Raw genomic sequence first — 12,211 nt, forward strand, 5'->3', positions numbered from 1 at the left:
ATAAAATCAAATTTGTGGTTACCAGAGTTAAGGGAATGAAGTGAGAGTAAATAAATCAGGTAAAAGTGATCAACTATATGGTGAAAGACAGAATTGAACTTTTATGGGTGAACGTATGTAGTGTATACAGATGTTGACTTATGATGAACTTCTGAAGCATATGTTCTATAGCATTATATATAAAGTTACAATGCAATGTTGTGTCAATGAAAAATCATTTAAAATACATATTTACATGTAATATATAATTTTTAAATGCATTTATATATATATATATATATACACACACACACATATATATTTCACGCAAAATATGTTCAAGCTAAAAGATGTTATCCTTCAATAGAAATCAGTCCTTTTCATTAGAGTAATGTCTCATTTATTTAATTGGTTTAGGGAATTTTCCAAGTACAGCCAAAACTCATTTAACTTAACTATACTTGATGGAAAGCTTGGTGAAACGTGCCCCCATTTTCTGCTTTGTTAAGCAGCATGAATGAAACAGAACTCGGAGTTCCCTTTGTGTCCACTGCACACTGAACACAGCTGGCTGTGGTTTGCATCCCCTCTACCCACACTACAAACTCTGCACTGTGACATCTGGAAATGACGATATCTTTTGTTAGTTCTTTTCCTACTTAGCTGCTGTGCCCGAACTGCTTATTTTCTCCCCTAAAATTCAGTAGGGTTCTCAGGTAACATCAGTTTTATTTATTCTTGCATCATTGCAACTGAGAGAGCCATCAATAAAATGAAACTGAGTAAACCAGAAGCTACCAGTTTTAGAAATGTCTGTAAATCAAGATTGGCCTTCTTGGGGGACCGGAGTTGCCTAATAAGAAAAATGAAAGATAAGGGCTTTCAACTACAAGTTGTTTTGGCAGACCCAGGACATTAAAGGAAATGTAAATTTACTTTTACTTCTGGAAATACACTGGTTTCTAAGGCAGGTTGCAGTCTTTTGGGTTACAAGAATCCCATTTTAACTCCTACTACTCCTCTCCCACATCAGCCTCCTTTGGAGGCTGCGGAAGAAATGGTGATCATTCGGACAGCCTAATAATCATCCACCCTCCTGCTAGGTAAACTACTCAGGTAAACTTGTTCTTCCTTGGGAAGAACCAGTCAGAATTACACATTTGTCAACAAGCTGTGGATTTAGAATTTATTTACATAAAGGAGTGTTTTCTATTATTCTGCTTGAAGGAAGTTTCATTCAGTTGGGACAAACCTAATCCTTGTATTTTGGTACAACAGGCTTGTTAAGGCAGTTGGGCCTATTCTATTACTGGGAGCATTTAAAATTACTGATTCAATTTCTTTAATGGGTTTCTGTAACATTTTAGTTAACTTTAAGAAGCTTCATTGTCTAGAAATTTATACTTTTCAATTTTTCAAATTTTTTGGCATGATGTTTTTATACAGTTCTCTAATCTCTTCAAAATCCAAAAAGCCCCAGAAACCAGAACTTCATCTTAGAGTTTAGTCAGTAGCAAAATTGGACAGAAAGTGATATGGGGCTATTCGAATATCACAATATTTTGTGTGAGTTTATAGCGAGCCATGAAGTACTTGGGAAATGCACAGAATTAACTTTTAAAACTCTGCATTCTGAAACACAACTAGTCCCAAGGAACTGTGGCTCTCAATAGCCTTTTAGCCTTTTATCACCTGCTTAAGCTGCAACGTCTGTATTTATGCTCTTTTAATACTATTTTTTTTTATCTGAGTCATTTTCTTGTCAAGAGTTTATCCTATTTTTTAGCCTTTTTAAAGAACCTACTTTAGAATTCAGTAATCTTCTACTGAATGTTTTCTATTTCATTAATAGATATGAGATAAATTGCTTTCAACCCTTATTTCCTTTTTTCTGTTTTTTTGTTTGTTTTGTTTGTTTGTTTGCTTGTTTTTTGAGTTGATTTAACTGCTATTTTTCTAACTTAGGGGTAAAATCAGAACATGAATTTCAGGTCTGTCATCTCTTCTACTGTAAGCAATTAAGGTTTTAAGTTTCCTCGAAGACCAGCTGTTTGTTCATCAATTTCTACATATTAAATTAATCCAAATCTAGTTGCTGCCGCCTCCACTTTTATTTGCTCATGATTCTATAGGTTAAGATTTCATTCAGGAAACATCAGAGCCATGTGCTGTAGTGAACCTCAAAGACAGATATTTCACTCACAGGTATTACGCCTCAAAGCAAGGGTGGTTCAAATAACCAGTAGCTGTTGAACAGCTAACCCAGGGCCTTGCTTCTTGCTATATGCTGGGATCACCAATTCTCCACATAATATGGCCTTTCAATGTGGTTTCTCCATGTTCTCTCTCTAGTAGAGTAACCAGACTTTCTATCTGGAGGCACAAGTTTCCCAGTGGCATAATATTGATGGCTACTGAGTATGGCTGGAACTGGATGAGGCAGGAGAGGCACCCAAGTTTCAAAATTGGAAATGGCACTCATTCTCATGCTGGTGCAGCATTGGTACCTGGGAGAGAGAACCCAAATGTCTCACATACCTCACCCTATGTGTTTATATTTACATACATATAAACACAGATAATATATGAATTAAGATATCTTCATTCAATTCAGTGTATTCAAATTTTCATTTTTCTTTATTGACCCATGATTTATTTTTTAAATTTCATTTATATTTGCATTTTAAAATAGTATACATAGTTGTTTTTTAATTATCTTTTGGCAACTGAGTACTAACTCCATTGTTTAGTGGTCAAAGAATGTGTTATATATGATTCTAAACAGTTAGGCTTGATGAACTAAGAGGGAGTCAATTATTATACATACTTCCATGTACACTTGAAAAATTATGTATTCTTTAATATTGGGTACAATATTGGACACACTATGTCCACTAGAACAAGTTATTATATTGTGTTCATGTTGAAATCTTTTATATTTAACTTTCAGTTTGCTCAATCTCCCGTTCAAGAGAAGCATATGAAAATCTCCAATGAGGCATATCTATTTTATCTTTATTATTTATCTTATAATTCTGTGAGTTGACTGGGCTCAACTAAGCAGTTTTTACTTGGGTCCTCTCATGTGATGGCAGTAAAATGGTGGCTATGACTGGAGCCATCTGAATAATCAATATCTAAATTGGTTCACTCACAGCAGTTGATGCTGGCTATTGGCTGGGAACTCAGCTGAAGTTATCAAAAAAGCAACTGCATGTGACCATGTTACTTAATGCTTAATAATATGTCGTCTAGGTTACTGAGAGGGAATAGTCCCAGAGCCCCAGCAGGAGTACAAGACTTTATATGACCTACACTTGAGATCATTCAGTGTCACTTCTGCTGGTTTCTATAGGCTACACAGGGCCAGGCCTGAATCAGTGAGAAGGGACTATACAAGGACATAAATGTCAGGACACGCAATTCATGGAGTAGGGGAAGGTCCCTTTGTATATTAGCTACCACTCTCCTTAAATAATACCTTAAGAGTCCTTTAAATCTAATCTCATGCCTCCCCAAATTACATGCCATTTTTGTACTTAGATAAGTATCATTTATATCTTATAACTTACTATTTATAATTACTATCTATATTAAAAGTGGTTGTTATTGTTTTATATGTTAGATTTTTCCTTAGATTTACCACTTTGCTCATATTTTTATTTACTTTCCTTTTTATATCTTAATCTTTCCAGCTGAGTTTTTCTTTTGCCTAGAATATGTTCTGAGGAATTTCCTTTATTCAGAGAATATTGGTCTATTAACACAGCCTGAAAATGTGTTCATTTTTCATTTTTCCCTAGGTATTAAAAATTGTATCACTAGGTAACAGTTCCAGGTTGATGTCATTTTCTCTCCTATATTGCAGATAGTCCACTATTTCCTGGCTATCATTATGATAGTGAGAAATCATCTATTAGTCTAATCTGAAATTCTTTGCAGGTAATTTGCCTTTTTTGCTCTGGTTATTTTTCAGATCTTCTCTTTAATTTGGTGTTTTGCTGTTTTATTATAATGTACTTAGTTACAGATTTTTCTGTGTATTTATCCTGTTTGGGATTTGTTGGGTTTTCTGGATCTAAGAGAAAAACAATTCTAGAATGTTCTGTATCATCATTTCTTCAAATATTGACTCTTCCATTATCCTTCCAGAAGTCTATAGAGAGAACTTTATATGAAATCAGAAACTTCAGAATAGCAGGAAGCAATGCCACTTCCTCTGAGAGGATTTTGCCACATCCTAGAAAGCTTGTGCTTCCTATTCTTATCATCACCACTTTCCTTCTTATCCTATTGAATAGGCTTTTTATCCACTTCCTATTATCTCCTTCTAGAAATCTGATTAGTTCTGATTGTTAAATGTTCCATTCACATATTTTATCTTTGTCTCCATGCTGAATTCTGAATAATTTATTGGTATTGATCATCCAGTTCACTACTCTATCTTCAACTGTGTCTCTTATGTTATCTAACTCATTCACTGAGCTTTTAATTTCAACTATATTTTATATTAGTTGTCTGACTCAATATCTGAAATCTTTTTTTTTAAAGATTTATTTATTTATTTATATAAGCACTGTGTACAGTCAGAAGCAGGGGAGGGTGAGAGACTTCAGTAGAGCTAGAGCCGGGAACAGAACAGGCAGACTGACAAAATACACTGCTGAGGGGAGCAGCAGGCATGGCAGGAGAGGTCTGCGCGCCATGTGGGACCCTAGCTGTCAGCCGGGGATCGAACTGGTGCTGCAAAGGCTGAGGTAGCTTCACAGCCCAGTGCTCAAATGCTGTGCCACCAGGGGAGGCCCTATCTGAAATCTTTAAAGGTCTGATTCTGCTGTATATTTTTGTTACTGATTTGCACAAATGGCGTGTTTCATTGTATGTTTGTGATTTTTATTTTTTTACTGTGATCTCTTTTACCTTGGAACTTCACCTGTATTATGTAAGTACCTTCAGACTTGATTTGCACTTATTTCAGTCTGTCTACTGTAATACTAACATGTGATGGCTTTTAATAAAATTTTTTTCCTTTATTTTCTTTATTCAGTCTATTAGTAAACTAACTCATTTTTGTTTATCTAAAAATGTACTTATTGAGAAGAAGTTTTGAAGCTTCTTGGGATCACACAGGTAAGTAATACAAACCTCATATCAACAATGCTTATAAATTCTTGGGGAAGGATTTTATTCCCCTTCATACTATGCTAAAATTTAAACAAGCTAGTTTCCTTACTGTCTACTTTACTCAGTGAGTTTATATTATATTCATTCTTAACTGAACAAGCCAATTTTGTAAAATGGGATATAATATTTTCTTGCTTAAGTGAAGAGAGTATTTATCTTCTGTTTTTGCAAAGCTGTCAAAAAAGAAGCCTGAACTTTGTAGAATATGGCAAAAATTCTCCCTGAGAAAGTGACACTGGTTTCTGCTGTTCTCCAGAAGTTTTGGATCTCATTTTGATAATGTTCTGTGCATGGCCCTTGATTTTTACATTTGTATGTATGTACTATGTTGTTTTCATCCAGACAATATTCACCGTAATACAAAAAAGGAAAACATTTCATTGGTGTATATATATTTTGAAAGCATTTTATACATATTGTTGAACTGCTCTCCAGTATGTCAATTTACATTGCGCTCATCAATGTAGTGGTCAGAAACTAAAAATTTTAATATCTTAGGCTGGCTTTAGTTTAAACATTTCATTTGTATACTACGAAGCTTTATGAAATCCAAACACTGAGTTGTCATCTTTTTCAATTAAAATGAGGAACAAAGGATAGAATATTTCTATAATCCAAAAAAGCTAGAAGGAAAAGAACCTTTCAAGCAAGGAATTTATGCATATTTTGAAGTTTAGACCACGTTAACAGTGGTGGATAAGAGAAAATTCAGGTTTTACCACTTATTGATTGTGGGCAGGCCTCCATTTTTTCATCTGTAAAATAGACATGATAGTAGATCCTGCAGAGAATTGTCAAGAGTATTAAATAAGATCATGTTGGCAAAGCAAAGAGCCTGACAGAAGATAAATTCACAAAATTATTGATTGTAGGCAATATTTTAATTTGTCCTGTATAACTCCACCTGTGGGTGGGGCAGTTGAGACTTCGTCTCAATCCAAAACCCATGTGAAATCATTTAATTTGCATCTTGTTGTGGGACTTAATGATTGGGTGACTCAGTAGGGTACCTGTTTCCTTACTGTATGCTCAATAAGAACAAAGGCTGGGAGCTCCCTTTCTAGTATGTGATAAAATCAGTATACTTCCTTTAGCTTACAGAAGATATGGACTTACAGAAGATAGATGATATTAAGTCTCCCAAACAGCTTCTGGGTAAATTTTCTAATTAGGTTTTCGATACAAAAAATATCTTGTGATTCTGTTCTTCGGCAATGAACCACTTCTACCTTTCCTCTTGGAGAAGTAAGTATTGACATTTTTTATCCTGTCCCAAAAAGAAAGAAAACAGTCTACTGTTAATCTGAGAAGACATTATGTACAAAATTTATGTACAGACATTATGTACAGTTACATTATGTACAAAAGTGAACATTAATTCAGTTTTGTGCTATCGAAGTGATCGTTGTGTTTGAGAGCTCATGGGACACGTTTTCCCCTGGAGGTTGGCTGTTAACAACCGTCTGTCACTGACAACCATCTGACCATGTTTCTTTCCAGGAGAACCATGTTTCTGAGAATTGGCCTGTCTGGAATTTTCAGCAACTGTATTCTTTGTTTGCAACAAAAGCTGCTTTAAAATATTCAAACAATAGAATTTGAAAACATTGAAAGGAATTACTTACTGATTCAGTGTCTTCTTGTATTTAACCAGCCATCATGGCATGTGGTCAAGCTACAAGGAGAACTACCGATGGCTGCTGCCCATGTTCCAAATAAAGTTCCCCAAACTGGGGCCTGAAGGGCAGTAGTCCTGAGGGATATTTTAAAACAACTCAAAAAAGGTCTATAGTCAAATAAGGGTAGGAAATGCTGCTTTTGATGGCCTTCCTACGGGGCTACCAGGCCCATGAAAGTCTTTGAAAAGTTTCACAATAAATTATCTGCTTTCTTTGCATAACTCAGTCTTTCCCACACCCCTTCTGAGGGAAATCTCTAATGACAGTGACCATGGAGAGTCTAATGTTCCAGAAAGACATTTTGGGAAACACTGACAGGAATAGCAGACCACAAGACAATTTCAATTGCTCTCCATGTCTCAGTGTCTGCGTATGTGTGTGTCTCTCTCCCTCGTACTCTCTTTCCCTCTTTCCTTCTTTCATCCTTCCCTTCCTTCCTAGGGAGAAACACTTCATTTTTATTTTTTTAAAAGTAAGAATTGATTACATTTTATTTTTTTTAATTTCTATATATATATTACCTCATTATTCATTTTTGTACAGTTTGCTTTCTCCTCAGTTTTAGTCCCCATAAAATTCCCACCACCAAGTCACCCTTGTACCATCACCATAAACTCTTCTGCAATTCCTGCCCCTGTTTTAACCCCTCTCTCTCCCCTCTCCCTTGTTGAATATCTCTGATTTTTAGTTGCCTGCTAGTTTTGTCTTTTTTTGTGGGGGAGAGGGGAACATTTTATGTTGTACTAGCCAGTGAGCTAAAAGGCAGGCCAATTAACTTTCCATTTCCAGCACCCTGGAAAGCTGGCTCATAGCACCCAAGCCCAGTCCTTTGTCCCTCCAAAAGAAAACCACTTTTTTCCTCTATCACATTGATGATTTTTGTAATTTCTGAACATTAATAAATGAAATTATACAGTATGATGATTTTCTTTCAAAACATGACATTCTATCATTTCACTTTCTGTTATTGTTATTTAGATATAAACTTGCATAATTTTCATTTTGTCAAAGTATCAAAGAACTTGATTATCACAGGGTCCTAAGTCAGCACTGGACCAAGCTTCTCCTTTATCAGCAGAGGAAACTGAGGCCCAGTAGGTGAGGCCCATGAGGTGCAGTAATTTACCTCAGGGCACATGTGTGGTCAGAAAAAGAACCCCAGGCATCTACTGGCCCAGTCCCCATCCATTTCCTCTGTTAAAGTGCCCTGTGGACTGGCTTTGCAGGAAAGTGGTCCCCTGCCCTCAGTCTATAGGTGTTCAGATTAATAGTAGCTTGACTGTTCTTAACTATAAATCTTTAGGAGTTACGAGTGTAAGGTGTCAGGTAAAGCAGGTAATGTAGGGGAAGTCAGGACAATACAAGTAGTAGCCAGAAATTCTTGTCTAACAGTGGCTTTCACCTGATGAATTCACGCCCCATTAGTTTAGTAGGCTTTCAAAATGGTTTTATCAGCATTCTCAAAGCAAATTCGGTTCTTGGGGCTAGCCCTAGATGGTCCAAGTTTACAGAAACTGAAAGGAAAACTCAAATATGTCAATTTATTAATCTACAATGGGAAAGTAAACAGCACAGCAGTCTAAATGTTTTTGCAGCCCAGAATACTGGCAAACAACTTCCACGAACTAAGTAAAAGTCTGACATTCTCTCTTTAACTAGAACAAGGTGTTAGGAAATCACTTCTTTACCGCAAGTGTGCTATGTGGTCACTGTATCGCAGCCTTGGTATCAGAATGGTGAATTAGGGAGCTCATGCTAGTCTTAACTGGAGCCAGGTGCTGCATTGTAGGACTTTGAGCTCAGAATGATAGACCTCCACATTTTACAAAGGAAGAAAACTTTGGTATTTATATGCATCTCCAAACAGGAAATACTGGCTCAAACATTTTTTTTGTTACATTCTGCAGACATAAATAAACATTCCTTTAAACTGGTTTAGCTGTCACCTCCGCTGTGGCAAAGCTGCCTAGGCACTCTCACTTTGTAGAACAACTACAGAGAAAGTTCAGCTATCAGAAAGTGATTCACATGGGTCTATGATCGAGAGCAAGGGCTGTGGAATCACAATATCAGTGATGAGACCCAGTTTCTGCCACAAACATTTTCACTATATTACTAACTGACTAGAAGGCAATGATGCGATAAAAAAAGATAAAAATCATGTAAAATAAGAGGAACATTTGTAAATAACAATGAAAAGTAAAAAGACATTATTATGAAAACAGAAGATATTTGAAAACATTTAACTATGTAGATTCATGGCAATACTACCATGATGCTTTCCTAGTATGCAGTCTGGCTTTCTACTCTCTTACTTCACACTGCCAGAAAGTTTTATCATCATATTTTCTATCAAGTCAATATACATAAGGTGTTATCACCCACTATTTTAATATCACTTGTCTACTCATCACTGTATAGACCACTATAGGGCTAAGATTTATATATATGTAAATGGAAGTACTGTATCAGTTGGAAACAAACCATCAAACCACACTATCAGCCAGTTATTTTATCTTTTAAAGCAAACTGCCTTATAGCTAATATGCAGCAAAAATGCTCAAATGGTAGTCAGCCAGGTTCTGCTCGCCACCTTCCAAACCATACTGTGATTTTAATAATTGTTAATGCTTCTACCAGAGTTGGAGTGAAAGGGACCTTCAGATGAGATACCCTCCTATGATGATCTCCCTATTGAGCTATTATGCTCATCTATCAATAATACACAATTATATTTTTCACAGTCCCTGTGAATGTGAATTTGGGTGCTTTCTACAATGAGACAACAAAGTTTCATATTTGCAAATGTTATCCTTTATCTTTTTTGTGTAGAAATATACTTTAATAATATCCAGACTCTTGTCAAAGATAGCCATAAGTATTGTCTTTCCTGGCTTTGGTTTTAACTTACAAGCAAAACTATAAAGAGACATCCAGTTTGTGAAATACAGTATCAAACACTTAAACCACAAATATATAAAAATCCTGAATAAATAAAATGGGAAAGTACAATAAGAGAGTTGAACTTGGGGGAAAAAAAATGAGAACCAACAAGGGATATCCCACATTCAGGTAGCAATGTCTTTTTGCATATAGTGGCTCAGGAAGTGATCCAATCTGACACAAGCCCTGAGGGCCACAGTTATAACACACCCTGGACCTCATTCAAAAAGAAAACTGAGGGCCTCCCCTGGTGGCCCAGTGGTTGAGCGCTGGGCTGCCAAGCTGCCTGCAGCCTCTGCAGAGCCAGTTCTATCAGCAGCGCAGACTGGATCCCCTGCCTCCGGCGAGGGTCCCACAGGCGCAACGGACCTCTCCTGCGGCGCCCGCTACTCCTCTCAGCAGTGTATTTCATCAGTCTGCCTGTTCTGTTCCCACTCTGGCTCTGGTGAATTCTCTCACCCTCCTGCACTTCTGACTCTACCCAGTGCTTGTATAAATAAATAAATAAATAAATAAATAAATAAATAAATAAATAAATAAATAAATAAATCTTTAAAAAAAAAAAAGAGAGAGAACTGAAACTGAAAGCCTCCTTGCAGCCTGGAATTTGGAGGGGTCGGTCTCTTGGTGAATGAGGGGACTAGAAACATTAAATCCATTAGCCCAAGAAAGTGACAAGGAATTATCAGACAAAAAATACTTGTGAGATGAAAGGACGGTGATCAGAAGTAAAGCAGGTATTGTATCTTTGAGAGGAAACTAGAGGTATTTAACTTTAAGCTTTGTTAAATCAATTATGCATAATTACAAATTTAAGGGAAATCACATAAGTATCTTTTACTTTAATAGCTATTTATTTTGTTAGATGACTTCTTTTATCACAGTGATCTCAATTTATTTAAAATTTTAAAAGAGCTCACAAAAACATTTAAATAATAATATATATGATACAGAAGTTAGGGCAAATCTTTTTATACTGGCTACAAATGAGTTCAGTTTGGGAAATCACCACAACAAAATTATTAAAGCACTATCTGCAGAGGTAGATGTGATATTTCTACATACATAAACCATAAATTTATTTTCCAAATACCATATGAGACTTGCAAATCTGAAAATTCTTTTAACCAGTGAGCTATCAAGACATGAAAATTCATGGACCTTAACTGCATATAACCAAGTGAAAAAAGTCAATCTGAAAAGTCTAGATATTGTATGATTCAATGATAATGACATTCTGAAAAAGGTAATACTATTAAGACAGAAAAAACAAATCAGTGACTGCTGGGGACAGGAGGGAGGGAGGGATGAATGGGTAGAGAACAGAGGATGTTTAGGAGAATGAAACTATTTTCTAACAACACTATACTTGAATACTCATCATTTTATTATTTCTCAAATCCCATAGACTATAATACCAAGAGTGAAACCTAATGTAAACTATGGACTTTGGGTGATAATGATGTGTCACTGTTGGTTCATCGCTGTAACAAATGTACCACTCCAGTGATAGAGAAGAGGCTAGAAGAATGTGTTGGCGGGGGGGGGGGGGGTAGGAGAAAGAAGGGGCATTGTAGAAGAAAGCGAAGTAATATATAGGAATTGTCTGTGCCTTTCACTCAATTTTGTTGTGAACCTAAAACTGCTCTTAAAAATGTAAGTTAATTTTTAAAATTCTCTTTAACAATTTGTACATAATATTAATTTGTACATAATATTTCTGTTTTTGAAGATAGTTCAAAATTAAGACCAGCTAGCATTTACTGAGCACTTTACAAAGATTTTTTTTTCCTCTGCAAGGCTATAATATACACATCATTGTCTTTCTACTTATAGTTAAGGGCATTGAGGCTAAAAAAAACCCTCAAATTTTAAATATTTAAATTTTAAATATCTGTTTATCTGACTAAGATTTGTTGGCTTGCTAGTAGTCTGTTGGCCATTTTAATTTTTTCCTATTATCTGGATTTAAAATACCTTCTGTTATTTTTTATTTCAAGTCTTAATCATTTGGGTACAACTTTCCAGAAACGAAGGGCAGAGGAACTCACACACTACAAAGCCTAGCATGCATAGCGGCGCCGGGCCACCTAGATGTGCAGCAACTCGCCCCTCGGCATTCTGGGAATGGTAGTTTTCTAACTAGCCTCTTTTCCCCGCCCTCGAGCCCCTCGGTATCGGAGCGTGATTCCGTCTCCCCTTCATCGAGCGCCAAGAAGCAACAGATCCATCCGTCCTCGCACGGTCATCCCAGTCCCAGAGACTGCCCTAGAGATGCGCCCCTGACGCCCTGCACCTAGTCTCCACGTCTCTGGCCGCAGGTTAGCGCTACCCACCTTACCCACAACTCCAGAACGCCAGGTTCCTCTACTAGCTCCACAGAGGACGCGCTGCCGGGTTGCCACAGAAACACTGCCTCCGCTACT

At 36.5% G+C, this 12,211-nt stretch overlaps 1 protein-coding gene across 4 annotated transcripts in view; it reads right to left on the reverse strand.

Moving 5' to 3' along the window:
- Positions 1-12,192, reverse strand: part of CFAP61 (cilia and flagella associated protein 61) — a 278,265-nt gene extending 266,073 nt beyond the window's left edge. For 2 of the 4 annotated variants that reach the window (XM_054695993.1, XM_037493943.2), the window contains exons 1-2: positions 12,122-12,192; positions 6,280-6,430 (exon numbers count right to left, since the gene is read on the reverse strand). In XM_054695993.1, the coding sequence (XP_054551968.1) occupies positions 6,280-6,422 (143 nt within the window). In that variant the 5' untranslated portion in view covers positions 6,423-6,430; positions 12,122-12,192. The other 2 variants (XM_054695984.1, XM_054695990.1) reach the window with 2 other exon arrangements.
- Between the last annotated feature and the right edge of the window lie 19 nt (positions 12,193-12,211).

The sequence above is a fragment of the Talpa occidentalis genome, unplaced genomic scaffold (assembly GCF_014898055.3).
Source record: "Talpa occidentalis isolate TD23 unplaced genomic scaffold, MPIMG_talOcc4v2.1 talOcc4.10, whole genome shotgun sequence".
NCBI lineage: Eukaryota > Metazoa > Chordata > Mammalia > Eulipotyphla > Talpidae > Talpa > Talpa occidentalis.